This window comes from Taeniopygia guttata, chromosome 26 (assembly GCF_048771995.1).
Source record: "Taeniopygia guttata chromosome 26, bTaeGut7.mat, whole genome shotgun sequence".
Classification (NCBI taxonomy): domain Eukaryota; kingdom Metazoa; phylum Chordata; class Aves; order Passeriformes; family Estrildidae; genus Taeniopygia; species Taeniopygia guttata.
The window spans coordinates 6,015,950-6,042,913 of NC_133051.1; the positions used below are offsets into that span (position 1 = coordinate 6,015,950).

The 26,964-nt window shown below is 51.1% G+C and overlaps 1 protein-coding gene across 1 annotated transcript; it reads left to right on the forward strand.

Moving 5' to 3' along the window:
* The first annotated feature begins 179 nt into the window (after positions 1-179).
* DENND2C (DENN domain containing 2C) lies at positions 180-26,611 on the forward strand. Its single transcript, XM_030292152.4, is given in 20 exon segments — positions 180-353; positions 6,618-6,741; positions 6,744-7,548; positions 9,024-9,172; positions 9,705-9,817; positions 10,178-10,345; positions 12,990-13,086; positions 13,748-13,792; positions 15,447-15,628; positions 18,022-18,131; positions 18,749-18,818; positions 19,158-19,235; positions 20,394-20,534; positions 21,124-21,272; positions 21,647-21,824; positions 22,160-22,201; positions 23,115-23,220; positions 24,272-24,511; positions 25,595-25,681; positions 26,242-26,611. Coding segments are annotated over 20 exon segments (2,985 nt in total). The 5' UTR covers positions 180-284; the 3' UTR covers positions 26,274-26,611.
* The last annotated feature ends 353 nt before the right edge of the window (positions 26,612-26,964 follow it).

Sequence of the window (26,964 nt, forward strand, 5' to 3'; positions counted from 1 at the left end):
TGACAGCCACGCCAGCCAATAGGCGGTGGTTCTGTGCTCCCTGAGGCGGGGTGAGGGTGGGATCTCATCTGAGTGACAGCCACAGCAGCCAATGGAGAGCGGCTCCGTGAGCGCCGGGAGCGTCCTGCGGGAGCGGGCCGAGGCCGCGGAGAGACGGGCCGGGGCGCGGCAGGGGCGGGGCCTCTTTCTGAGTGACGGTCACGTCAACCAACGGGAAACGGCTCTGGGCGCTCTGAGGCGGGGAGGAGGCGGGATCACCGCTTGAGTAATGGCTAGAGCAGCCAATGGGAAGTGGTTCCGTGCGCGCCGGGAGCGTCCTGCGGGAGCGGGGCCGGGAGCGGGCCGAGGCCGCGGTGAGCAGCGGGACCGGGTGGGAGCTACGCCGGGAGGGCGAGCGGGTGGCCCGGGGGTTGGGGCTTCCCGCCGTCGCGGCCGGGCTCGGGGCTGCGGGCCCCGAGGGGTCTCCGTGCCCCGGCTGCGGATGGGCGGGCGGGCAGCGGCCGGTGCAGCACCTTCCCCGTGTGTGAGGGGCCGGAGGAGGCAGGTGCCTGCCCCAGCTGCCCGGAGCAGACCGGGCTCGCTCGGGCTGGGGTGGGTTCGTCTCCCCCACTCGTGCGGATGGCTGCAGGGAGGGTGCCGGGCGCGCACACGGGAGGGCCCCGCTGGCTTCTCCCGGTGAGGGCGATGGAGCTGCCCGGGGCTGCCGTGGGTCTCTCCCCGCGGGGCTGCCGAGGGTCTCTCTCTCTCCCCGCGAGGCTGCCGAGGGTGTCTCCCCGCGGTCTCTCCCCGAAAGCCGGCCTGTTGTAGGTGCAGGTCACACTTCCAGAGCGTCTCTCCCCCCGCAGCACTCTGGTTCTGTACAGAGCTTTGCACTGCTGGGCTGTGCTGGTTCAGGTCTCACTGGGTGTTTGTGCTTTGTTGCACTGAGGTGCGGGGCTGGGTGGTTATAGAGCTCCCTGGGCAGGCTGGAGCAGCCTCCCCTTGCCTTCCCAGCTCGCTGCATGCACACACACCTCTGTTCCAGTGACATGGCCTGCCTGGGAGGTACCTGGCTGTGACAGAGCCCAGCCACTGGTGCAGCAATTCCTCCTCGCAGCTGGGACTGGCATCAGCGAGTGATGGAAGTAGAAGAGAAGTTGCAGGAAAACCTGCCCCTGGAAATGTGTATTTGAGCACTGGTGGCTGGAGGATCTGACCTGGATGTGACCTTGAGTCCTAGTGCTGTCCGTTGCTGCTTAGCAAATATTTTATCTCAGTCTTCCAATTGTAATAATGTAATATGGATATGACTCAGTGGGCAGCTCTGGAACGCATTATCTGAATGGTGTCTGAGAGGTTTTCTGGTGCTGCCTTAGTCTGCACCCTTTGAACCTCCTGGGGCAGCTGCCTCGGTGCTGCTGAGACATTCCCAAAGGAATGAGAGGCTGGTTGTGGCCCCACACAGCCTGTCTGGGGTGGCCCATCTAAAGCCACACAGCCTTTGTGACTTTCCTTTGGAGCCTCACCTCTGATGGTGGCACCAACGAAGTGCTCCAAGATAAGTCATGATTGATTTTTAACTCCATGCCTCATTTCTGGTGTGCAGCTGCAGCATTCCTGGGGCTGGCAGCCAGCCCGGGGTGTAGGGGCTGAGTCAACTGCTGTTGTCAGTATTGCTACCCTGGGCATTCAGATACTGTGAGTCAGGTTAAAAACCCACGACTTTATAAATAGTACATCGTGGGTTCTGTCCATGTGCACCCTGGCATAGCAGCCTTCAGGGCTTACATGTTGGAAGTGCTTTGGTTTGGGGTATTTTTATATCTTGAGGAAAAACTTGCTTTCAAGAAGTTGAATTTCATCACTTTAAGAAAAGACAGTCAGTAGAAAAGTCTTAGGACCCATGAGAGTCAGACTTAACCTCCTTTTGCTGTGTAATTGGGATTAGCAGCACATTTTCTGTGTCCAGGGGCTGTGGCCATGGATCTGATGAGGCAGAGCTGCCTCAGCAGGAGATGCAGCAGCATGGAAGGAGTTAATACCTCATGGTTAGAGTAGCTTTGTATCGAGATGGAAATGACTAAGCACTCTGCATTCCTGGAGAGTTACTTATTTTGATATAAAACCATCTTGTTTGGTACTGCCCACGTATTTGAGGCATCAGCATGGCAGAGCTGTTCAGAGGAGCTTCAGGGCTGTTCTGGAGAGGAACAGGATGGGAATAGCTGAGAGCTCTGGAAGGGGTCCTTTCCCCCCAGGAACGAGCTGCCAGCTTCCCTAGGCTGCACAAGACCAGAAACTGCTTTTTATTTGCCTGCTAACACAGGAGGCTTGGTGACAAAGGCTCTGGGATGGTTTAGGACTGCACAGCTTTCACAAAAGGACTGAGATTGCCTCAGAGCTGCACGAGCTGGTCCAGGCAGTGTTTGTGTTCCCAGGAGCAGGACAAGGTAAGGTGCTGTGTCAGTGCCTCTGTTCTCTCTGTGCCTCTGCAGGGTGCTCGGGGTGCTGGTGGGGGGGCCTGACCTCAGCACTAGGCAGGGATTTATTCTGGAGCAGCAGAGCTGGCAGCTTTCTCTCCTTGGGAATGTGGTTTCAGGAAATAGAATTGTCTCCAGGCTTTGCATGGAAAATCTGTAGTGTGCTCTCTGGATTTCAGGCTGGAAAAAGAGTCAGGGCTACCTGTCATGTGCTGGGAACGTGCCTTATTTTTCTGCTCTGGGAGCTTCCAAACAATGTGGGTCGGTGAGGCAGTCATTTGGCAGAAATGAGTGATGTTATGTCTAGAAATTGCATCATTTTCCCCCAAACTGCTGCTGCCAGTGAAATAATTCAGTATTCTTAACTACACTGATCTTCTCTTAAGTCCTGATGCAGTAAGGATGATAAATTTGACTTCTCTGGAAATACTGGGAAGTGCACTGGGGCCACTGAAGGAGTTTGGAAGGGAGGTCAGGATGGAAGCAGTCACAAGTCTGGTTATTCTGTGACAGGAATGATTTGTACAGTGCTTGATACAAGTGCTGGCTGCCTGACCCAGGTGGTCTCTGCCAGCTCTGTGTCCCTGAACTGTCTTTTAGCCTGTCCTGGACTACATTTAAGAGTTACTTAACTTGGATCACACCACCCCAGTGTGCTCTTTCTTCACCAAAGATCAGTCTCTACCCTTGCCTGGGCTCACGTGATGAGCTGAGCTTAAACACCTGGTTCTTGATAGCAAGCCTGGGCAGGTGAAAAACTGCATTCCTCTCTTCCTTGGATGGATATTTTGGAAGAGACAGTCCAGGGAGCAGCACTGAGTGAGAACTTTAGGTTTGTGCTCAGCTCTCCGTGGATCCCATTCCTGCATGTCCAAGGCTGGGTTGGACAGGGCTTGGGGCAGCATGGGGCAGTGGAAGGTGTCTCTACCATGGCAGGGGGTGAAAGGAGATGAGCTTTAAGGTTCCTTCCAGTCCAAACCAGCCCAGCCCATTCTGGGATTCTGGAATTCCATGTGCTGGCCAAAGCTGAGCTTGATCTCCACATTTCTCAGGTCCTGGTTGTGCCTTACCATGGGGGCAGGGGGAGAGGGCAGGAGCATTAGGCCATGACTTCAGCCATGGCTTGAGATGAGGAAGCAGAAATGGATCTGTCTGTCTATCTGTCTGTCTGTTTGTCTGAGGAAGCTGCAGCACAGACAGTTTTTGTTGCAGCCTTCCCAACAAGAGCCATGGCAGGAAGGATGTGGGATGGGCTGGCAGCCAGCAGAGCTGCCCAGCTTGGGCACAGCAAAGGTGGACACACTTGGAAAGCTGTGCAGGGTTACTCAGCCCCCTCTGTGCAGTCATTTGTCCTCATGGATGGTGGTGGGTGTCAGGAAAAGGTTCTTCCCCCAGAGGGTGCTGGGCACTGCCCAGGCTCCTCCGGGGATGGGCACGGCCCTGAGGCTGCCAGAGCTCCAGGAGTGTCCAGGGCCAGGAGTTGGACAGGATGATCCTTGTGGTTCCCTTCCAAGTGTATTCCATGATTCTCTGCCAGGCTGCTCCCAGAGGAGGTCACAGCTGGAGCATTTAGGAGAAAGCAGCCAGTGCTGTTGGAAACAAAGCAGCTGTGGGCACGGGTGTGAGTGCAGGTGCTGGAGTGTGGATAAACCCAGTCCTGTGGATAAACCCAGTCCTGTGGATAAACCCAGTCCTGTGGATAAACCCATGCTCCACCCTGCGGGCTCCTTTGGGTTCTGCTCCCTGTGCCACCCCTGCATCCAGCAGTGCTGGGTTCGAAGGCTTGGCAGGCCCTGGAGGGTCCTGGTGTGAAGTTGGGCTGCTGGGGAGGCTGTTTGAGCCCTGTCCCCCTGGCTGTCCCCAGCAGAGCCTGTCCTTTGCCAGCTGGGTCCTGGGGAGCATCCTGGAGCTGCAGCAGCTGAGTGGCACAGCAGAGGGAAGCTGCTTTCCTGTCTGCTAATCAGGGCTGTGCAGACAGGGATTGAGGAAGGATGGCTCTGCTCTGGCTCAGGATGTTTTGGCAACAATGCCTATTTATAGGAGAGGGCAGGGGCCCCTTGCTGCTGTGGGAAGAGGGTCTCCAGTGGCTACGGAAGCACTGAGGACAGGCTGGAATGCTGATGAGGGACAGAGGCTGATGATGGAGCAAATATCCCCAGCTCAGGGTTTACCCAGATTGTCCAAGTTTATCCCCTCCACTGCTGAGTGGCAGTTACCAGCAGCTGTCTGGGACAATGGGCTGAGCAATTCCAGCCTGCAGGACCCACGCTGTGGAGGCAGGGAGCTGCTTCCCACAGCAACTGTGCTGCTTTGGCAGAGGGGGAGAGTGCAGCAGAGCCAAGGCTTGGTGCCATGTGTGCCCAAACTATCTCTGAACTGCCTGGGAACCCTGGCATGTCCTTGATCAGTGAGCTTTCTCACTAGTGCTGTCAAGTACATCTCACAAGGCCAGTGTTTTGCTTTTAACTGCACTGCAGATGCCTCTGCCAAGCAGATCAGCAGCTCCAGGGATAACCCTGAGCCCTGGAGTTTGAGGTGTGGTGCCAGCAGCGGGCAGGGTGCGGGTCTGCTGTGGTGGGGGCTCTCCACACCCAGCCTGGAGAGTGGGACATGACCCCTTGCCAGGCAGGTTTGAGTTCCTGTGGCTCCCTCGTGGTTTGCTGCCCATCCCTGGCTCTGCCCACTCTGCCAGGCTGTGGTGACTCAGTGCTGGCCGGGTGTGGTGGCACTGGCTGTGGAGGACATGTGCCCAGGGTGGCAGTGGCAGCTGCCTGGCTCTGTCAGCTGGAGCCTGAGCACAGGCTTGGTGAGACTGGCCCCTGGTCCCACCTGGAGCAGGTCTGGCTGTTTTCTGCAGGGATCCTCTGCTTTTGTGCATGTGTGGAATTCTGCTGTTTCCCTGCCTTTTGCAGGGAGACTGCTTGGTGCCAGGGGAATGGTACCAGAGCCAGCGTGGCCCCTGGCCTGAGCTGAGCACTTGTCTCCTGCGGCAAATGGAGGTTGTTAAATACAGCTGGAGGGTTGGAACTTCTGCAATGAGATAATTGCCCAGAGAAAGGGAGGAACAAAGCTTCTTAGAGCCTATGGGCTGCTGTCTTCTGTCCAGGATGAGTTTTCACCTGTGCTGGCATATTTGGGAATATTGGGATGCCTTGTGAGCTACACATAAAGGCAGAGGGCTCCAAGGCTGAGGATTCCACACATGAGATGTCTGTACTGAGGCCGTGCTGGACCCGCAGGTGCTGGCTCTGTACAGCCACCCCAGTTCTCCCTGGTGATTTCACCTGCATTCCTTGCTGGGTTATCTGGAGGATATGTGCTGTATCCCCTGGATTACATGTGTAGGAAGTCTCAAAGAGCACAGCTCCTGCAAGCTCTGCTTGTCTAGGAGAAGCCAGATTGTTTCTTTAGCATTCCTTCTCTGCTGATCTAAACACGAGGTGATTTTTCACTTGAAGATGAGAACTCACCTGTTTCTTCTGCCTTTTGAAACTTCTCCTGGCTGCAAGCTACAGGCTGGGCACCACTGCCCTCCAGTCTCTTGGAAGGCATATTTAGGTCAGGTGCTGTGAAACAGAACACCAGGCAGGTTTTCACTTGTGCTGTGGAGCAAGAGAGCACTTCTGGGAGGAGGATGCACTGCCAGAGTCAGGCTCTTCCCCAGCCACCACAGCTCTTCTGGTCCTGTGTGAAACAGCAGCTCCTCTCTGGAGAGGCAGATGTGGTTCCTTTTTTCTAGAGCTGCCCTGGTGCCTCGTGTGCTGCTGTGTCTCTGCTGAGTGGGGAGCTCAGGTGCCACAGGGATCTGTCTCCACTGCCTGAGCATCAGGAGGAGCTGCACTCCTGCAGAAGGGCTGGCTGAGATCCACACTGCTGTGTTCCTCTGCCATTAAATAATTTCCTTGAGTTTGCATGCCTGGGATCCCTCAGGGTGTTTTGTGCCTGCTGTGTTTGTTTTGTAGGCCGGTGAAGCCCCAGCTCCCTTTGGATGTGTGCACAAACAGCCCCTGTGGGGAGCGAGCTCTGGAAGCCTGTCCCGAGCACGTGCTGGATGGGATTTGGGGAGGAATGTTCTGCAGCAGCTGCCAGGAGCAGCTGGGACTTTGGGGTGGGGAGCATGGCTGGGGTGCAGCTGATGGCTCTCGTTCTTGCCCGCAGGTCAGAGCTGCCAGCCCAGACTCTGTGACACCGCGGGGCACTTGGGAGCACGGTGCCAGCTTTGATGTGTGCAGCACCCCGCAGGACGTGGCCGGGGCCGGCCATGGGCTGTGTGTGAGCCCTCTGGCCCTGCCATGCACCCCGCGGGGGCTGGGGACAGCAGCTTCTCCCGTGTGGCCGTGCAGGGCCAGACCCTGTCCCGCAGCCACTGCCGCAACATCAAGCAGAAGATCTCCCAGTGGGAAGGCAGGGCACGGGGCTGCCCCAGCAAGGACAGGCAGCAGCCTAAGGACTTTGGAGTAAAGTATGATCCCAGCTGCAATGCACTACCCAAACTGAAGGCAGAATGCACAGAGAACGGCAGAAGGGCTGGGTCCAAAGATCCAAAGAGCCTGGGGCTGGATTTCAGGGAAGATGCACGAAGCTGCTGGCAGACTGGGGGCTGTGGTGGTCCAGCTTCCCGAGCCAAGGAGAAAGGAGAGGGGCAAACAGGCTTCCTGGCTCCAGGGGTGACACTGCCCCCAGGGAACTTCTATACCTCACAAGCTCTGTGGAGGAGAGCAGATCCCTCCCTGCCTGGCAGAACCTCTCCTGTTCCCGTGGACCTCCAGAGGAAGCAAGGCAGCTCTGGCTCCACAGAAAGAGAACTGCAAATCAAAGGAGTGGACACTCTCTGCAGGGCAGAGAGGAGCTTGAGAAACATTTACTCTGAGGTTGAGGGGCAAGAGGAGGAGGCAGCAGCTCCTGATCCACCACCCAAACCCCGCAGGACTTTCCGCTACCTGGCAGAGAAGGGTGCCGCTGGTCACAGAGATGCTAGTGCCACCAGGGAAGCTCCCCTGCAAAAGCAGTGTGGAAGGGACTTGGTGTCATCCTCCAACAGCCCTGAGAAGAAAATAGCCAGCAGGAGGATCAGAGGGAGAGCCCAGAGGTACATAATCCATCTCTCATGTCTGAAACATTTCCTTAAATCACTTTCTAGATGGGTTTAAGCAGCTTGTTTGGCATTATGTCCTCGTGGAGGTGCTGCTAGTGATGATGCCTCTTTTCATGGTGAAAGGATGTTCCTGGGTGAAAGTATCCTGGTTTTGCTGCTGACAGTCTTGCAAAGAAGGCTCCAGGTTCCAAACAGAAGTCAGCCCACACCTTAGAACAGAGTGGAGTGGCAATATGCTGGCCCCAGGAAGAGACCTGCCTGCTGCTTGCCCTCAGCTGCAATTTGGGGGTAGCAGAGTAGCTTTCTCTTGGGGCACTGTGGCTGCTGAGTGTTTGCCTTTTCTGGGAGTGAAAGTTTCTCTTGTTACTTAAGGCTGGAGGCTGTGAGTACTGCTCCTGCAGTAGGTTGGCTGGTTTTCCCTCTTTCCCATACCCTTCTGAGGTGGCTTGATGCAGATCCTGCTCAGAGCTGAGCTGCCTGTGCTGGACTGGTGTGCACAGTACCAGCAGAGATGTGGCTTGAGGCTCTGAAACCTTCCACTGTGGCAAAGTGTGCAGCAACAACCCAAATTTTATGATGATGATGGGCTAAATGCCTGCCAGCTCTTCTGTGACCTCAGTGCCCAAATTTCAAAACAGTGGCCAAGTAGATGGAAATGCTAACCCACAAAGGCATGAGCACCTTGAGCATAAGTAGGAAAGGCCAATAGGAAGCAGTGCCCTGGTTCTGAGCTGCTGCAAGTCTGCAAAACATGGTTTGGGTTCTTGCCTCTGACAGGATGGGTCTGGCCATGCCTGCTTTGAGTGTTCTTGGCCATGGAGCCTCCAGCTCCCTTTCTTACTTAATAAATCTCCCAGAGTAGGTGAGGAGGACTCACTTGGTGTGCTGGCTTTGGCTGGGATAATTTTCTTCTTGGCATCTTGTGTGCTGCTGTGTTTTGGGGTTGTGCTGAAAATATTGGTAACACAGCAGTGTGTGAGCTGTGCTCACACAGAGCTGGGAGGGGACACAGCGGGGACAGATGACCCCAAGGATGTTCCAGACTCTGTGATGTTGTGCTCAGCAGTATAAATAGGGGAAGAAGCAGGAAGAGGGGAAATTTGGAGTTTGTGTTCACTGTTATGCATGACAGAGCCCCTGGGCATGGCCAAACACTGAGGGAAATAGGGAATGAATCCTTTCTTTTGTTTTCCTTGCTTGTGCAGCTTTCCTTTACCTTCCAAACTGTCTTTATCTTGACCCATGCACGTGTTTTCTCTCTTTTACCCTCTGATTCCCACCCCCATCCTATGGGCTGGGAGTGAGGGGCTGAGCTGCTGCCTGGGGTTAGACCTCAGCCCTTGGAAGCGTGAGCCCAGAGTGCAGCATCCGTGTGCTGGGTGGTCCCAAGGAGGGCCACACTGTGTTTGGGCTGCAGACACCAACTCCAGCAGGTGCCTTTAGAAGAAGTCACACTGGTTTTCCTCTAGGAAATCTTTTGAGTTTGAGGACATCCAGGGCTTCCGCAAGCGGCCAGCGGGCAGCGGCTCCCACAGACCCCGGGAGGAGACAAATGGCACGGCAGGATCCAGGCTGCTCTGCACTCAGTCTGAGGACAACATCTACGAGGACATTATCTGTATGTGCCTCTGCTTCTGGGGGTGCTCTCATTGTGCTTGAGGGTGGCAGTTGTGCTGGGGAGGGAGGAGTGAGGCTGAGGATGCATCGAGGCCCTTTCCGGCTCTGGGGCTTGTCAGGTCTTCCCCATCTGGGGTTCTCTGTTGGTGTTGGTGACACCTGCACATCAACAGCCTGATTTCAGATGTCATGGGAGGTCACTGGAGTTGGCCTGTGCTAAACTGATTGCTTTGTTAGTTCTTGGAATGCTTTGCTTGAGTGTTGCATAGAGATCAGTGTGAACTCTGCCAAAATGAGCTGCTTTGCAGTAGAGCTGCTTGCTCTGCAGGGGAAGAAGTGTTTTGTTCCGCTGAGTCCATGTACAGTTGGCCAAGCTGATGGCAGTGGCTTAGAAGGATGGGGTGAGAACCTCATCCAACTTTAAACAAGTCTCTCAGACCCTGTTGTTGGCATTCTCTCCCCACTTATACCCCTGGCAAAAATTAGAGGACTTTACCTCCTCTCATAAATCCCCCATCCAATACTTTTTCCAGGTCCTACAAAAGACCATCCTTATGAAGATATCAGAGCACTGCCCTTGCCCCTGTGGAAGGTCCCATCTGTCTGGAAGCTGCCCCCTCCCCGGAGCATCAGCAGGGCTCCCAAGGTAGGGTGGAGGGATTAAAGGGTCAGGTGTTTGCAGGATCGTTCCCACAAGGGCCCCTCTTTGTGCTCACCCCCAGCCTCACATTCCACACTGCAAGTCGTTGGTTTGCCTTATTGTTTTATTGCTTTTTATTAATGTACATACTATATAATGTAAATAATGAACAGCCATGGCAGCTGATTAAGCTGCTAAGCAGCAAAAGAGAAGGAACAAGAGAGATTTGGTGAGATACTTGAGTGGGGAGGTGGGGTTGGAGAGATTGGAAGAGAATTTACCAGCTGTAATCTGACTCCTCTGCCTGTGACCTTGGACCAAAGCTGTATCCCATGCTTGACTATCTCTTCTGCTTCTGTTTTCCAGCCTCCCCCAAAACCTGCCTTCCTCAGCCGTAAGTCGCTGGAGCTGAAGCCCTCCCAGACAAGTTTCCAGGGAAAGATGGGGAAGGAGACCTCCCTGCCTGTCACTCTGTCTGAGTGGAAGCTGTTCCGAGCAGTGGAGGCTGCCAGCAGGAGAAAAAACCTGCCCTGGGTGAGATCCAAGTGTGAGACTTCACTTCTTGCCTGGCATTTCAAGCTCTTGCTGCTGTGAGTGGTCACAGAGCTGTGGGCCAGGCAGGTGATTGTTGCTTGGCACTGCTGCTCCAGCCATTCCCTCTCCAAGTGGCAGGGCTGGTGTTTGGAGGTCTGAGTGCCAGTTCTAATTGGGACAGTGGTGTTTTTGTTGGTCAAGAATCACAGTGGTGTTTTTGTGGGTGGACAGAGTGCTCAGTGTTGGCCTGGAGGTCAGGGCTGTGTGTGAACACAAGCCCTTCCTCGTGCTTTGTACCTAAGCCTTGTTCCAGTGTTTCCATGGAGTGTTGGAGAGCTCCTGAGGCAGTTCTGTAATTCTCTGTGGAAATGTCCTCTGCTTCCAGTGCCTTCCCAGGCTGATCCTGGTGTTCCACTGCAGGGCCTGAGCTGTGGGATAGTTGTGGGGCCCTTGGTTACTTGGAATATTGGCCTGGAGTTCTGGACTGGCACCAGGAACAGCTGTTTCATAGTTTAGGGGTGCAGAGGAACTCTCAGGGATAAGAGCATTTCCCAAATCCTTCATCCAGCTGTCCCTTCTGGCCTTTCCCTTCTGCCTTGCTGCAAAGACAATTACGCTGCTGAGGCCAGAGGGGTGAGGAAGGCTTCTAACCCACCTTCACACAGAGGGCTGTTCAGTTTGATGCCTTGGGAAGGTTTCTAGATCCTCGTGTTGGTTACCAGCTCACATCCCTCTGTGGCAAAAGGCACCACGTGCTGTAGAAGGGCAGCTGCCACTGTGGTGGCACTTTGTGCATGGGACTCAAATTCCAGTTGTGGTAGTGAGAAGGATTTCCTTTTGCTGTGGTAAAATCATTTCACTTCAGCAGATCTTTATTTCATCTGAAAATCACGTGTATTTGCTCAGATTGCACAAGACTCTGAGGTAGAGTTGGGCAGCTGCAAAGGACTTTTCAAACCTTTAAAGTGCTTTGGAGTATCAAGTAACTTCTGTCTGCATTTTTAAACAAACCCTAGGTCTGGAAAATCAGGAAGGAGATGGCAAGATTATAAAAATGCTGTGATGGAGAGTATCTCTCATTTGGAGAGGGAAAATAAAATGTTCTCCAAAAGCAAACCTATTCCAAAAATCTGGTAACAATTTACATGCAGGAAGAGCACTTTACTCTCTTGGCTCATGAGGAATTGAGCCAAGATTGCTTGAGAGGTTGAGAAAAGGACTGGGGTCTGAAAAGACAAAACCTTTTGCCTAAGAAACACATGGCTGCCTTAAACACACCCAGGGTGGTGACTCAGCTGCACAAAAATCAGGACAGAAATGAAGATCTCCTCGGTAGGGCTGGATAAAAAGGGAAAGAAGGCAGGTTTGGCAGGAGGAGCACTGCTCTCTGCAGTGGGCTGTTTGTTCCCTGCAGCCTCCTCGTGCTGGGAGGGCTGGCTGAGGCAGAAAATGGGGAGAAATCCATTGGAAAAGGACAGCCTAAGTCTGGATTGCTGATCTGGGCATTAAATGCTTGAGCTGAACAAACAGGTTCTCTTTATTATAGTTCTTTTTATGCTGTATTTGTGATGACAAATGGCCGGGCCTCACCCTCCTGTGTTCAGTTTAATGAATTCTTGAGACAGGAATGAACTTGACCTGCTCCCTGCATTCAGGGTAAATCCCTTTTGCCATGAAGCGAAAGCTGCCTTTGATGTGGGGAGTCAGGAGCCCCTGGGGCACTGGCAGGTGAGGAGAAAGCACAGAGCAGGCTGTGACAGGGACACAGAAAGTGTCAGGACTTTGGCTTTAGGGCTGTTGTGACCAGTGGAAGGAAGATTGCCAACACAGAGTGTCAAAGTGCTGACCCTTCTTTCGTGTCTGTGGCTTAGTCTGCACTGGGCTGTGCTTTCACCCAACTTTTTTCTTCCACTGGACTGGGTGTGTGGTCCTACAGCACAGACCCATTGTTCTGTCCCACTAGCTGCCTTCATTTGTGCAAAATCACAGAATGGTTTGGGTGGAGAGGCCCTTAAATTCCTCCTCATTCCACCCCCTGCCATGGCCATGGCAGGGTCCACTTCCACTAGAGCAGGGTGCTCTGAGTACATCAACCTCTCGTTCCAGCAAACAGCTGGGGCAGGACCTGTGCTTGGAGCAGCCTCCCTTGTGCTGTAGGAGACTTGAGCTGACATCAACTACAGCAGCAAACCCCAAAACCAACCCCCAAGCTACAGTGAGAGAGCTCTGCTTTTTCTGGGCTTGGAAGGAGTTGGGGTGCTGGGGAGCATGTTCTGAGTCCTCAGTGCTGGAGGGTTTGATATGTTCTTTCAAGTGCCTTTGCATACAAGATGGAGATCTGATGCCAGACAGTTTGTCACTTCTATTTGGGAAGGCAAGTGTGACATTTTCCAGAGTGCTTGCACAGTCTGGTGTCAGCTTTGAGCTGTGCTGACAGGGATCTCTCTCTTGCAGCAGAAATCTGTGCTCATTCTTTATCCACTGAGCTGGGCTAGAAGGGCTCCAGCCTCTGAGCCAGGGTTCCTGCAGGATTTGGGCAGCTTTCCCCAAGTCTTGGATGGTGGCTGTTGGGCTGCTCTCCCGTTGGCACCTGGAGCCTTCTCTGGACCCCCACATTAACCTCTGCTTCTGCTTTGGATTTCAGCTGGTACTAAAAATACAGGAGATCTTTGATTCCAAGCGTGGAAAGAAGAAGGTGAAGCTGCTCAGTCCTGCTGGGAGAGAAGCAGCTCCAGTGAAAGGTACTGGGGTCTCCAGCACCACTGTTTGTGCTCTGAACACCTTGAGTGGCACAATTCCTCTGCCCCTGGCCTGGCACCACCACCTCATGCTGACTCAGCAGTGCAAACCCCAGACTTGTGGCTGGAATTAAGCTTTCAGCTCAAGGAACACCTGCCTAACCCAAATTTAACACTGTCACAAGGGAGGGATTCTGAGCCTGGAGAGCTGGGCTGCTGGTTAAAAGTGCTTTTTCAAAAAAGCAGATTAAAGCAAAAATTCCTCAGAAAACCACTTGGCATGAGAACTACCAGTACTACTGCACTCATTGTCTGTGTGCCTTGTTCTGATTGTGTAGGATCTTTATTTATAATTATCCAGTTCAGGAGCTCTACTAAGCTTTATAGCAGCCTCAACCAACCAGCTGGCTTGTGTTCTCTGCCTGTGTTCAGCTGACCTGCAGGTCATTCACTGACACCACTGGCTTGATATCAGCTCTGCTCTTTGCAATTTGCTGTTGTACCACATTTTCCAGCTGCCCTTGGCTAATGCTTTGGGCAGGATTGGTGGGCAGCCCTGAGGGATGTTGATCTGATGAGTCTCACGTTTTCTGTCTTTCCCAACTTTGGGTGTTGCCCATCTTCCTTCTGCATGGCTAATAAGTGAAAACTATGTGTGTTTCAGGTGAAACCAGTGGGAATGAAAGCGATACGGAAAATCAGCCCAAAAGTGAGTGAATCACAGGGGCTGGTCCTCTCCCTCAGCACTGCACCCTTGGCTCAGGCCCTGCTGAGATGAGCTGACGTGTGGGGATCTGCTGAGACAGGGCCAGGGAGCCTCTCAGAGCCACATGGCCAAGTCTGGACACAGTTGCTGTGACAAACCAACCTCTGATTCTACCCTGTCCCCTGAGTCCTTGAGATTTAATGCCATTAATCTGCCAGTCAGCAGAAGCAGAATAATTTTTGGGTTGGTAGGAGGTTGTTCCTGATCATCTTTGCTGCTGCTTGAGGTTATTTCCCTCCTGATTCCTTCCCTTGGTTCTGTTTTATGTAATGCTGTGAAATGTCCTTTCCTCTGGGGAGAATTCACCTGGGTATTTGTCTGGTTCCAATGCCCTGAGCTGGATCATAGACCCAAACTCCAGAGCTGAAACACCTACTTGGTTTTTGCTGGTTTTAGCTTCCATGTGAAGACAGATTAAACAGAAGGATATGGCACAGGGTGCCCAAGAAGCTGTGACTGCCCCTGGATCCCTGGAAATGTCCAAGGCCAGGTTGGACAGGGCTTGGAGCAGCCTGGGATGGTAGAAGGTGTCCCTGCCCATGGCAGGGAGTGGCACTGGATGAGCTTTGAGGTCCCTTCAACCCAAACCATTCAAGGATTCTATGAATTCTATGGTTCTATTCTATGATTTTATTTTAGGTGTTTCATTTACTTGGAGGGAAACATTCAAAAGGCTTTAACTTGGAACGAAAAGTGAAGTTCCATTTCTTTATGTTAAGGAGAGTAGTAGAGAGTGAAGAATCTCAGCAGAAGTAATTGAGATTTCTTCAGAAAGACTGAGTCACTGCCTGATGGAAGAATTGTTTGAGAGTGTGTAGAATGTGTCACAGTGGCTGGGCCACAGGAATTCCTGACGTCAGAGGGCCCTGCCTGTGCCTGTGAGCCTGTGCTGCCTGTCAGGACAGCCCAGCCTGGGGCTGCCTTGGCCAGGGAGCTGCTGCCTCTGCCTCTCCTGAGTTGGTGTTTGGAGTGGCTCCCCGAGTCCTGGCAGCTCCTGACCTGGTGCAGCTGGCCTTCACTCCCTGGTAGCCTCCTGTGCCACTCTGAGATGTGTAAGAACATCAGGGCAGCAGGAGAAATTTCAGTATCTGTCAGGGGGGATTTGCAGAGCTGCAGATTTGCAGGATTCTGGATTTGCAGGCCAGTGCTCCCTGTCTGAATCACAGAATCCTGGAATCATTAAGGTTGGGAAAGACCTCCAAGGTCATCAAGTCCAGTCATCAACCCAGCACCACCACCATGCTCACCACTAAACCACATCCTCAAGTGCCACATCCACACATTTTTTAAACACATCCAGGGATGGTGAGTCCACCACCATGATAACAACCATTCCAGTGAAGAAATTGTCCCTAATATCCTCTTCCAGTGGACTCTGCTATTTCCTCTCCTCCTGTCACTTGTTCCCTGGGGGAAGATCAGCTCTGTGCATGAGGAGCTGACACGGGTTTCATGTCCCATGGGGAGCATTTGAATGTTGTTCAAATCCACCCATCCCTTTTCCCCCTCTGATGGCAATGCTGAGTCCTCTTCTGTGCCCTGTAGGAGTGTGGCAGTGCCAGCCACAGGCTGGTTTGGGGTTTATTGCTCTCCCCAGGTCGCCACAGGTGCCTGAGGCGCTCGGCCTCCAAGAGGAACCCGCACTACCAGACCTTGGAGAGGGATCTCATCGAGCTCCAGGAGCAGCGGCTGTTCGAGCTCTTCGTGGTGGTGTCCCTGCACAAGAAGGCATCTGAGGTCACCTACACACCACACATCATCCAGCAGTTCCCCAGCAAGGTAGGAGCTGTGTGGGAATCTAATGCTTTTTCTCTTTAAGCTTGGTCTTATAAGCTCTTAGACACAAGCGTTATACTTTTGATAGTTCAGCTACTTTAGGTGGCGTAAAAGATGCAGGATGACTCTTGTGACAGTGTTGGAAACAAAAAAGTTTTAATAAAAGGCAAAATAAAAAAGCTTTTTACAGAGAAAAACTGAGCTAGGGCAAGAGGTTCTTGCTCCTGCTAAAATACTTCACAAAAGTCATTTACTTCTTTGGTTCTCTTATTTTTCTAGTGAATTGCTTAGGCTGGACTTTTTGGCCTCTGTTTTATTAGCTATCTTTAAGTTTGAGGTGAAGTCTCTAAGGTCTTAAGAGGTGTCTTTTAACCAAATTGAGGAGAGAAACTTTTGGGCTTTTGTCCTTTTTAAGGAGACAAAGTGGAACTTATTTACTCGGTCAACTAGGGGCACATTCCTACAGGAGCCTGCCCAGGGAGCTGCTCTGCTCTGTTTCCCCTCCTGAACTACTCTGGTCAGGACCTGGGCTTGGAATGTGAGGCACCTTGCTCTGTCACACACCTGATGGGTGGTGTCAGGAGGTTGTTGAATATGTGTCTTGACAATGAGTTTATTGTGTTTTTTGAACTGCTTTTTTCCTACTTAATTCAAATTTCAGGAAGCCATGGGGTATTTGATACCAGCTAAAGGAGAGGAAGGAGTGCAGAGCTCCATCCCAAAACTGCCAGGAACTTCATCCTGGCAGTCTGTCCCTTACAAACAAGGAGTGAAGCACTGATGGTGCCCAGGAACTGGAATCCCAGGGCTTTTATGCTTATTTGTACTGTTTAGAAAGAATAATAAAAAAATGGCAAAGCTGTTTGTACAAGCCCCCAAAACCAGGAGAGCTGTGGAAGTTGAAGCTAAACGAAGTCCTTTGAAAGAAGCTGTTCAGCCCAAATGGGTGACAAAACCAGTGTGTGACTGAATTACAGCTCAGTGAACTAAGTTGGGAAGCTGAGAGGGAGCCTTGATCTTTCTGTGGTACCAGATTGAGATGAATATTCAGTTGTCAGTGTCTTGTACCTGCTGCCTTCCACTGCAAACAGAACAGAGCAATTCTGGCTGTGCCATCAGAGAGCCAGGAATGATTGAGGAATCTGCATTCATCCACACAGAGGAGATGTCAGATCCATTCAGGGAGGTTGTGTGGGACCCCAGCAGGTCCCACAGTGTCCCAAAGGATTTGTGTGCAAATAACTCCAAGTGTCTTAAGTGTGTAAATGCCTTGGGTTCACAAGAGGAATAAGGAGCTACAGCCAGAAAGAGTGCACAGTGTTCATTTAATGGGTAAAACTGAACATGCCCAAATAAAACTTACTAAAAGTGAGATTTTAGGGTGTTGGGAGGAAGAAAGGAGTACAGCAGATTTGGTTTTTCCCTGGTGCAGCCTCTCAGTCTGTCCATTGCCTTTGGTAAGGGCACTGCAGTCTTCCCATTCTGCTCTTTACTGGCTTTTATAAAGGCACTGACACAAAAAATTATTTTCTCAAATTTATTTATCTTCTGCTCAAGGGAAAGTGTTTTGGTGAGTGACTTAGATGGGACAGTGGGTCAGATTGGGTGTCTCCCTTCTAATATTAGCTTTGCTTCCAAGTAATCTGGTGTCACCCTCTGCTTTGGGCAGTGTGCCCAAGGACATCTAAGCTTTTGTACAAGTGTCACTCTGTGAAAATGCTGTTCTGTTTTCCTAACACTTTGTGCTGTCACAGCTTGGGGCACTGGAATAGCCTGGATGTGCTGAGTGTCTAAAATCAACTTCATGCAATAAACTTTCCACTTCTCAGGGGCATTTCCTACTTAAATGTGTAAAATTTCCTTACATTTCTTATGGAACCTCTTATCTAAACACCTTTCTTTTGCCCTTTCTTGGCAGTTTTGAGCATGGAAAATGTCCTGGAGTCCTTGAGGGATTTTGATTTGAACCCACGTGTGGTGTGGCTGGAACATATGATTCAGGGTTGCACTTCAGTTATGATCTGCACATCAAAAGCTGAACACATTCCTGTTACTATTAGTATTTTCAAATCTCCTAGGAGTAGAACCAAGGCAGGCTGACCCAGCCATCATTTGAGGGCTCATTTCTACATTCATTTTCCAATAAACCTAGCCATGCTTGTAGATCCTTACTCTGTCCTTACCACGCTGGGCCATTTTACAAAGGCCCAGTCAGTAGGAAAAATGCAAGAGGGAACTGGGAATCTGCTAATGGTCAGAACATGTTCTCCTGTACCTGGGCATTAGCAATGGGATGGATCAGCCTTCGGAAGTGTCAGGAAGATGCTTTCTGTATTTTAAATGCTGCAGCTGTGCACCAACTTCAGTGACTTCACATGCATCTGTTACCCCTCCAGCCTGAACATCCCTTCAGACCATCAAAGGATACTGAAGAGAGGCTAAAGGTCATTCCCAAATTCTGCTTTCCAGATCCCAAAGACTGGTTCCCTTCATCAGACCTTCAAAGGTAAAGATTTGGTTTTGAAAACTTGTGACTGAAACAGGCAATGCTGAAAGCTTTGGACTGTGCCAGAGGAGCTGCAGCCAGAGCAGGGGAAAAGGGGAAAGGATCCAGGAAATCCCTGTGGTAGGAGGCAGGATGAGGTATGGAGCTGCACTAGAGGGCTGCTGCTGCCTTTCCTGTAAGGAGGAGGAATTTGTCCAAGGCCAGCTGCTGGGTCTGGAAGTGCTTCTGCTCCTTGGCTGAATGGGGAAGCAGCTGGGAAGGAGGAGAGCTAGAAAAGCTCAGTGAAGAGCTGGGAAGGAGATGGAAAAGCTCAGTGAGGAGCAGCTGGGAAGGAGGAGAGATGGAAGAGCTCAATGAGAGGACCTGGGAAGGAGGAGAGCTGGAAAAGTTCTGTGAGAGCATCTGAGAAGGGGGAGAGATGGAAAAGCACAGTGAGAGGAGCTGGGAAGGGTGAGAGATGGAAAAGTTCATGGAGTGCAAGTTTTTACCCTGAACAGATCCCAGAGTCTTTCTAATCATGCCTTGGCCCTGACAGCTGACCAGGAGTTGTGTGTTTTGTCAGTCTCTCCCCCTGAGCTGTGTGGTGAATTTAACCCTGACTCTGCCTTGTTCCTCAGTGAAACCTTTTCCTTTGTGCTGACGGGGGAGGACGGCAGCCGCTGGTTCGGGTACTGCAGGAAGCTCCTGGTGAGCATCTCTGGGAGGGCTGGGGGTACAGGGAGCACTGTCTGGGCACTGTCAGGACATGACTCAGGGCTGCTTTTCCATGTGGGTTACCCATTCTGTGCTGCTGTGGTGGTGCCAGCCCTTGGGATGCAGAAGGAAGGGTCATGATGGTGCTCAAAAATAGCCAAATGGGCTCTGGGCATGAACCAGCTCCTGGATCTGGGTGTTCCTTGAGAACCTTTGTAGTCATCAGTGTAGGGGCCCTGCAGCAGAAGGAATTCTGCAGATCAGCTGCAGTGTGGGTGCTGAGTTGTTCCTTGCCCCCCTGTTCTCAGCAGAGCTGTTGCTGTTGCCTTTCAGCCAGAAGGGAAAGGGAAGCGCCTGCCCGAGGTGTACTGCATCGTGAGCCGCCTGGGCTGCTTCAACCTCTTCTCCAAGGTGAGCTGGCACAGCCTGTTCCTGAGCCCTGACAGCCTGCAGGCTCCACAGAGTGACTGGATGCTTCTGTCAGGCTTAGTGATTGCAACTCATCCCAGGAGAGTGGTGCTTCCTCTCTGTCTTTGCTTTGAGCAGGGAAATAAAATCAGCAGGTGCTGAGCCTTGTCAGCCAGTGCACAAATCCTTCAGTAATTACTGCCAGGAAGGGCCTTCTAATACCTGGTGTTACTGAGGGTGCCCCTGTCACTGCAGGCCTCCAACTGGGTGATAATTAGCATTGATTCCATGATTGCAGAGGGATGATCAATTGCTTTATTATATCATCTTATACTATATTATTCTATCCTTTTTAAGAAACTCAGTAACCCTTAGAGCCAGTCCGATACAGCTTTGACCTAATTGGTCAATCCATCCACACACTATCTAATGTCTAATTAAGAAATCACCCTTTGGTAAACAAATCTCCATGACACATTCCACATGGGCACAACAGCAGGTGCAACAAGTGGAGATAAGAATTGTTTCTCATTGTTTTCTCTGATCTTCTCCCAGCCTTCCCCAGACAGTGCCTGGGGAAGTCTGTGCCTGCTCTCTGTGGCCAGAGAGCTGCTGCCACAGTGCCCCTTCATCCTCTTTGTGCCCCTTCATCCTCCTCTTCTGTGACTTGGAAATAGAAAATCAGTTTGGGACAGGGTTGAATCTCCCCTGGTTTTTTGTAGCACCATGAGGAGAGGAGATAAGGAGGTGAAGACTGGGGAAAGCTGCTGCAGATAAAGGGCAGTTATTGCAGCAGAGTACAGGGACAAGCTTTGATGAAAGATGGTTCTCATTGTTGGAGTACAGAGTTTCTAGAACAGCATTGCAGGGAGGTTTCTTGGTGAGGGGGATGGGTGTTCCTCCTCTTAACTCCTCTAAGTAATGAGAATTTGATTACTACATACAAGACATTTCCTTCCAGTAGCAGGAGACTGGAGAGTTGTGCTGACAGAAAGCTGTTCCTGTTTGACTGTTCAGACATTTGGGATGAATTTCACAGGGGTCCCAAGCGAGGTGGGAGAGGGCAGTGGGTCTGTGTGGAGCCTTCTCCGTGGGAATGCTCTGATGGGTTCTCCTCTCTGCTCAGCAGCAGCAGTGACCCAGGGCTGTGTTTCCCTGCAGATCCTGGATGAGGTGGAGAAGAGGCGGGAGATGTCCCCAGCCCTGGTGCATCCCTTCATGCGCAGCGTGATGGAGGCGCCGTTCCCCGCCCCGGGCCGCACCATCACCATCAGGAGCTTCCTGCCAGGAGCAGGAGATGAGGTAACACAGGTCAGGGTGAGCCTCTGCCCTGCTCTGGGGCACAGAGGCTCTTTGCAAACTGCACAGTGGTGCCTGGAAATAATTAGTGTGAAGAAAACATTCAGAAGTTTTAAGGGAGGTTGTCCCAGAGATGTGTTTGCTGTGAAATCATCTGCCATGGAAGTGATTCTCTGCTTCTTAATGAAGAGCTTCTGGGGCACTCTTCTGTGCTGCCCCATGCCAGCTGTCTGGGTCATGGAATTCTCTGTAGAATCATGGATTCAGAGAGTATCCTGCGCTGGAAGGGACCCACATTGAGTCCAACTCCTGGCACCCCAGCAATCCCACCCTGTGCATCCCTGGAGCAGTGTCCAAACTCTGGGAGCTTTGGCAGCCTTGGGGCTGTGCCCATTCCCTGAGGAGCCTGGCCAGTGCCCAGCACCCTCTGGGGGAGGAATCTTTCCCTGATATCCAACTTAAACATCCCTGGCACAGCTCCAGCCCTTCCCTGGGTCCTGCCCCTCGGGAGGAGCTGCTGAGCTCTGACCTCAGGCTGAGGTCCCTGCTCTGGGCTGCTCCCCCAGCTCTCCCCGTGTCTGTGTGCTCTCAGGTGATGGAGCTGTGCCGCCCCTTGGACTCCAGGCTGGAGCACGTTGACTTTGAGTGCCTCTTGCAGTGTCTGAGTGTCTCCCACACCATCCGGGTCTTTGCCTCTCTCCTGCTGGAAAGGAGGGTCATCTTCGTGGCTGACAACTTAAGGTAAGAGCTGGGTCTGAGTAGCTCTTCCTGAGGGATGCCATCACTGGATGTTATTGTTTCTTCTGCATTTGGACCTGTCCTCTGTGCAAGCTTGTCTAGTTTTGCAGTTAGTTCCATCTGAAAACCTTCTGCACTCCTCACTCAGCATGTGCATGCCTAGAATTGGGAGTATGCTGTTTACACAAGAGGAGATAAGGGAATGTTTCATTTCTGCTTCTTTAGCCTGGCTTGATGATGGTTTTAGCTCCCCAAAACTGAGTTCAAAAGTGGGTGCTGGTGCTTGGGACCTCTGCTGATGCACAGACTGTACACAAATGACACCTGCCCTGAAGGAGACACTGACCACCCTCCCTGTGCTTCTCCCACCTCTCCAGCACTCTGTCTAAATGTGGGCACGCTGCAGTGGCAACACTTTACCCCTTCACCTGGCAGCACACCTACATCCCCGTCCTGCCAGCTTCCATGATCGACATCGTGTGCTCTCCGACCCCATTCCTCATTGGCATCCTCTCCTGCTCCCTGCCACAGCTCTCGGACCTGCCCATAGAGGAGGTGAGGATTTGTGAGGCACAGACAATGTCAGTGGGATGAGGCTGACCTCTCTGGAATAATCTCTGGATTCTGTCTGAGTATAAACTCTCAGAGTTCTCTGAGGTCCTTGGTGAATTTGCCAGATAAATGTCAGGATATTCCAGCATTGTCAAAAATAAATAATATTCACTGCTCTCAGAGGCAGGCTGCACCTATGCAAAACTTGTGTTTTGTGTGTGACAGCCCTATTTAAAAAACATCCCACATCTAAAAAAACCAAATTAAACACCTGATTTTTTTTTTCTATACAGCAACATACCTGGTTATGAGTCAGTGTGTTTTCTATGTTTCCCCAGGTTCTGATTGTTGATCTTTGTGCTGACAAGTTCTTGCAAGAGGTGAGTGAAATAACAGTACCAGTAACTTGTGGGTTTATGCCAGGTAAAGGCATTGATGAAAGAAAATAATAAAAAGAAATCAGGAGAAGCAGTGGCTGAAGAAATACCTTGTAATCCTTTTGAACTGACAGGGAAGGGAACAGGTTTACAAATTCTTGTTGCAAGGTTGAGGTTGCATGAGGTGGAGAGCTCTGCAAAGCCAAAGATGCTGCTTGTCTGAGCTGAGTTTAAAAACTGTTACTTGGCTTCTTATGTGAAGGGAATCCCTGAGATTCTCTGCTGCTTTTTGTCTGTCCCTCCCTGTTCTGTGCAGCACTTTCTCCTCTCTCATCCTACTGGGGGGGTATTTGTTGGCTTGGGTTCTTGTTTTCCCCAGGAGTGACAGTCTAGGGAGCAAATGATCACAGTTCACTTGGGGTTCTCTGCTGAACTTCCCCAGAAGTGCTTCTGCATCCCCAGACAAGTAGCTATAAAAATACTGGGGATTTTATTACTAGTTCAGGATATTTGCTTCTCCTTTTCCTTGCCTCACTGTTCTGTTTTGCATTGCAGCCTGCAACTGGAGAAAGGTATTAAAGGAATGGGGGATTTTTTAAAACCATATTATTGAGACCTGTCATATTTTCTCAACAGACTTTTATTGGTTTTGTGTGTTTTACTGGTGAAATAAGCCTGATTCTGTGTGGTGGCCAGTTGTGTGTGTGACTCTAATAAAATCTACTTGGGGCATGCTGAGCAAATGTGTTTAATTCCTGTGGCTGCAAGATAAATATATTGTCTTCCTTAAGATATATCACAGAATAACTCCTCTCTAACTGCTTTAGGCATGACATGAATATTTCTAATATACCCCTTGGTTCTCCTGCTGATGGGAATAACACAAAAGTCCTTCCTTGGCTGTTTCTGTCTGTAGGTATCAGATGAGGACGAGATCCTGCCCCATAAACTCCAGGCTGCACTTGTACAAATCCTGGAAGAACGGAGTGAAATCCTGTCACACGAGCAGAGTGACACACAAGGTACTTTCTGTGGAAAAAGTTTCTATGGAAAAATGTTTTCCCATTAGCAGATCTCTACCATGGAGTTGATAAAAATGAGCAAACTGAAATAAAGGCTAAGAAGTGACACTTTAGCTGTTTCTCTGTGATCTTGCTGAGAACATGTTGTGAATGTCTGAGAAGTTTGGTGTGCTGACAGTTCCTCTTTTCACAATCAGTGTGTGCAGAACTGTACTTTCCTTTGGACCAACAGCATCAGTTCCATTGTGCTTTGAATTTAATTGTATCCAGTTGTGCTTTGAATTTTATTGTATTTTTCTAAGCGGCAGAGACAATGTTTTTCTCAGAGAATGTAGCAAATTTCTGTATTTTAGAGGGTAATCTCACCAATCATTTTCAAAGTTGAACTGCTTTATACATGATTCATCAGACAAGGAAGTGTGAGAAACTTAAAAAGCTCTGAGTGGCTTGAGAGAATGGCACCAGCAAATTATATAATTCCATAAAAACAAAGTTTGTTTTCCAGAGAGTTTGTCTTCTGTAGTTTGCCTAATTCTTGAAGAGAATTAAACTTAGCCTGTCACAAGCTGACAGCTCATTACACACCAGATGTTTGACAGGGACAATGAAATTATGGATGTTTTAAATTCTGGAAAAGCTTTAGAACCAAACCTGTCCCAGTTGCAGCAGAGAGTTGACACTGGGAAATTGAATATTTGAGCTGAGACTTCTTTGATACCAATCACCTGCAATCTCCTAGTCTAGTACAAAAAGACACTAGTACAAAAAGTGACTGAGCTCTCTGAAAAAGCCACTCCTCCTTTAGGAGAGTGTTAGATTAAACCCTGTGCTGACCCAGAGATGGGGCAACTGAGAGGTGTTTTAAAAACTTCTATTCCATTTTCAGTCTGATGTGAAGAGTGAGACAATGCAATGTTGTAATCCACACCGTCACAATCAGAAATTAACTATTTCCTAATTACAGTCGGCAATTGAATACATCTTGCCTCGCAATCTATGACACGCATCCACAGGGGAGGAATGACCAAAGTGACAAATGTCCTCCCCACAGGTGACACGACCCTGAACTCCCTGGTCTCGGAGGCTTTTGTGCAGTTCTTCGTGGAGATCGTGGGGCACTACTCCCTGCACATGAGCGTGACGGAGCAGGGCCAGCGCGTGTTCCAGCGCGAGCCCTTCCGCAAGTCGCACGGCTCGCGCACCGTGCGCCACTTCCTGCACTGCTTCATGGAGACGCAGATGTTCGCCGGCTTCATCCAGGACCGCGAGCTCAGCAAGAGCCTGGCCAAAGGTGATGCCCTGGGAGGGCTGAGCTAGGACAGAGCTAGACAGTGACACTGTTGAGGCAGGGTGGGAATGAATGGGCTGATTGAGAAGGCTGTGAGGGTAAAACTCCGGTTTATTCAAAATGCACCGCTCTTTATACCGACAATTCCATTGGTCCCGAAGTGAAAACAACCACATCGTTGGTGCAGAGTGCTTGACACACAGTGATAGAACTTAGCTATAAACAATGTGAGCAATAAGGACATAAACCTCTTATTTACATTCTTTTCCAACAGATTCCCAGGCTTCTGCCTGGTTAGAAACTTTCCGTTTCTCTCTTTGACTGAATCTGAGAGCCACAAGACAGAGCTAAAGAATAAAGCAGGGATTTATTAAAAGGATCTCCTCCATGGATCCACCTTGGGCAGCGCAAGAGCCCAGCCAGGGCTGCACCCAAGATGAACCAAAATGGTCACAAAAAATGGACAACTGGTCACGAGGTCTCTCACTTTTATAAGTTCTGCTCAATTTGCATATTGGAGCTAATTGTCCAATTACAACTCCAGCCCATGAAGTCCCATCCTTCTTGTTTTTCTCTCTTCATCCTGTGTTGTTTGTGCTCTTGAGCCTGAGATTTGGATCATTTGTCCTTGGTCCCCAGCTAGTGAATTGTTTTGTCTCCCTGCTCTGTGCAGAGAGCTCACCATCCCCTAATATGGACCCCAGACCCACACGCTCAAGCAGCACAGAATCTGAAAAATATAAAAGCCAAAACCTGAGGCATCAGTGGCATTGCCCTCTTGTTTCTTGTTTTGGCATCACTTTCTTGTTCCAAGTCTGCTCCACAGACTCCTCTCGAAGTACAATGCCACCAGCCTCTGCTGCTGGAATTCTGCCACGTGGAATAGCCCCATGCCCTTCTAATTGCTCAAAATAATTCAGTTTATAAAGCAAAGAATTTCTGCATCTCTCCTTTCTCCTTGATCCTGCAGCTTATACACACTTCATGCAGGATTTCCTTTTGTGGCCTTGTTAATCATGATGCCACATGCTAAAAGATGGAATAACTAATTTGGTGAAGGATTTTTAAATTTTTTCTTCTCTTTAGGCCTTTTTGAGGTCCGTGCCTTGGAGTATTTGGAGAGTATTCCAGAGACGGAACGAACTGGAATGAACAAAATCCTTCGCAGCCTTGGTAAAGGAACACCCCTTGCTTTTGTTCATTGCTTATTTTTTAAATTAATTGTAGCTATTGAATAATTCATTTGTTACAAAGGAGAGAAAGGCTCCTTCTTCTGCAGCTGGGTTCCCTTGTTTATATTTATTCCTTCAGGGGACACTGAACACTGTGTAAGATTTTTCTTTTCTTTTTAAAATATTGTATCTTTATATGAAATTTGTGGAAGTTGCTGCTCTGCATGCTTATTCCTTAACTTTGGTCCTGGCTGGGGACATGCCCGGGGGACAGAAGTTTTGTCTGCTGGTAGAGGTGGCCATGTGTGGCTTTCCACCTTAAGTTCCTCTGCCTGATGAGTCCTGGAGTGTCTCCAGTTCACAGAATCCCACAATGATTTGGGTGGGACCAGTTCTGCCATGGCAGGAACACCTCGCACTGTCCCAGGGTGCTCCAAGCCCCATCCAGCCTGGCCTTGGACACTTCCAGGGATCCACCGGCAGCCACAGCTGCTCTGGACACCCTGTGCCCGAGCCTCACCACCCTCGCCTAAAGCTCCTAATGCTGTTTTTTCTCTGCAGGCAGTAAAATGAAATTCCTCCAGAAAAAGTGACCGGGCGCTGCTGCAGGACAGCGGCGGGAGGGGGAACGCGGACCCCGCCCGGGCCGGACCGAGCTGTGCCCCGGGAGGGCCGGGCCGGGGGCTCCGGGTGTGCGGCGGGTACACGGATCGATAAGGAGTTCCATGGACCGATAACCAGCTCATGGACCGATAACCAGTTCCATGGATTGATAGCTGCTCCTGGATCGATAACCAGTTCCATGGACCGATAACAGCTCATGGGCTGATAACGAATTCCATGGACCGATAACAGCTCATGGATCAATAACCAGTTCCATGGATCGATAACCAGTTCCGTGGATCAATAACACCTCATCGATCCAACCGTTCACGTGTCTCCGTTCCTTAAGGGGGCGTGGCCTGGCGGGGAGGGGCGGGGCCAGGGCTGGAGTCGCTCCGGGAGCGGCGGAACCGGGCAGGGAGGGGTAAGGCCAGGGTCGGAATCGCACCGGGAGGGGCGGGGCAAGGCCTGGAAACGCTCCGGGAGCGGCGGGGCCGGAGCTGGAGTCAAACCGGGAGGGGCGGGGCCGGAGCTGGAGTCACACCGGGAGCGGCGGGGCCGGAGCTGGAGTCACACCGGGAGCGGCGGACCGGGAAGGGGCGGGGTTTGGACCCGGAGTGGCGTGGTTTGCTTGCTGGGGGCGGGGCTTTAACCTGGAGGGGCGTGGCTTGTTCTCGGGGG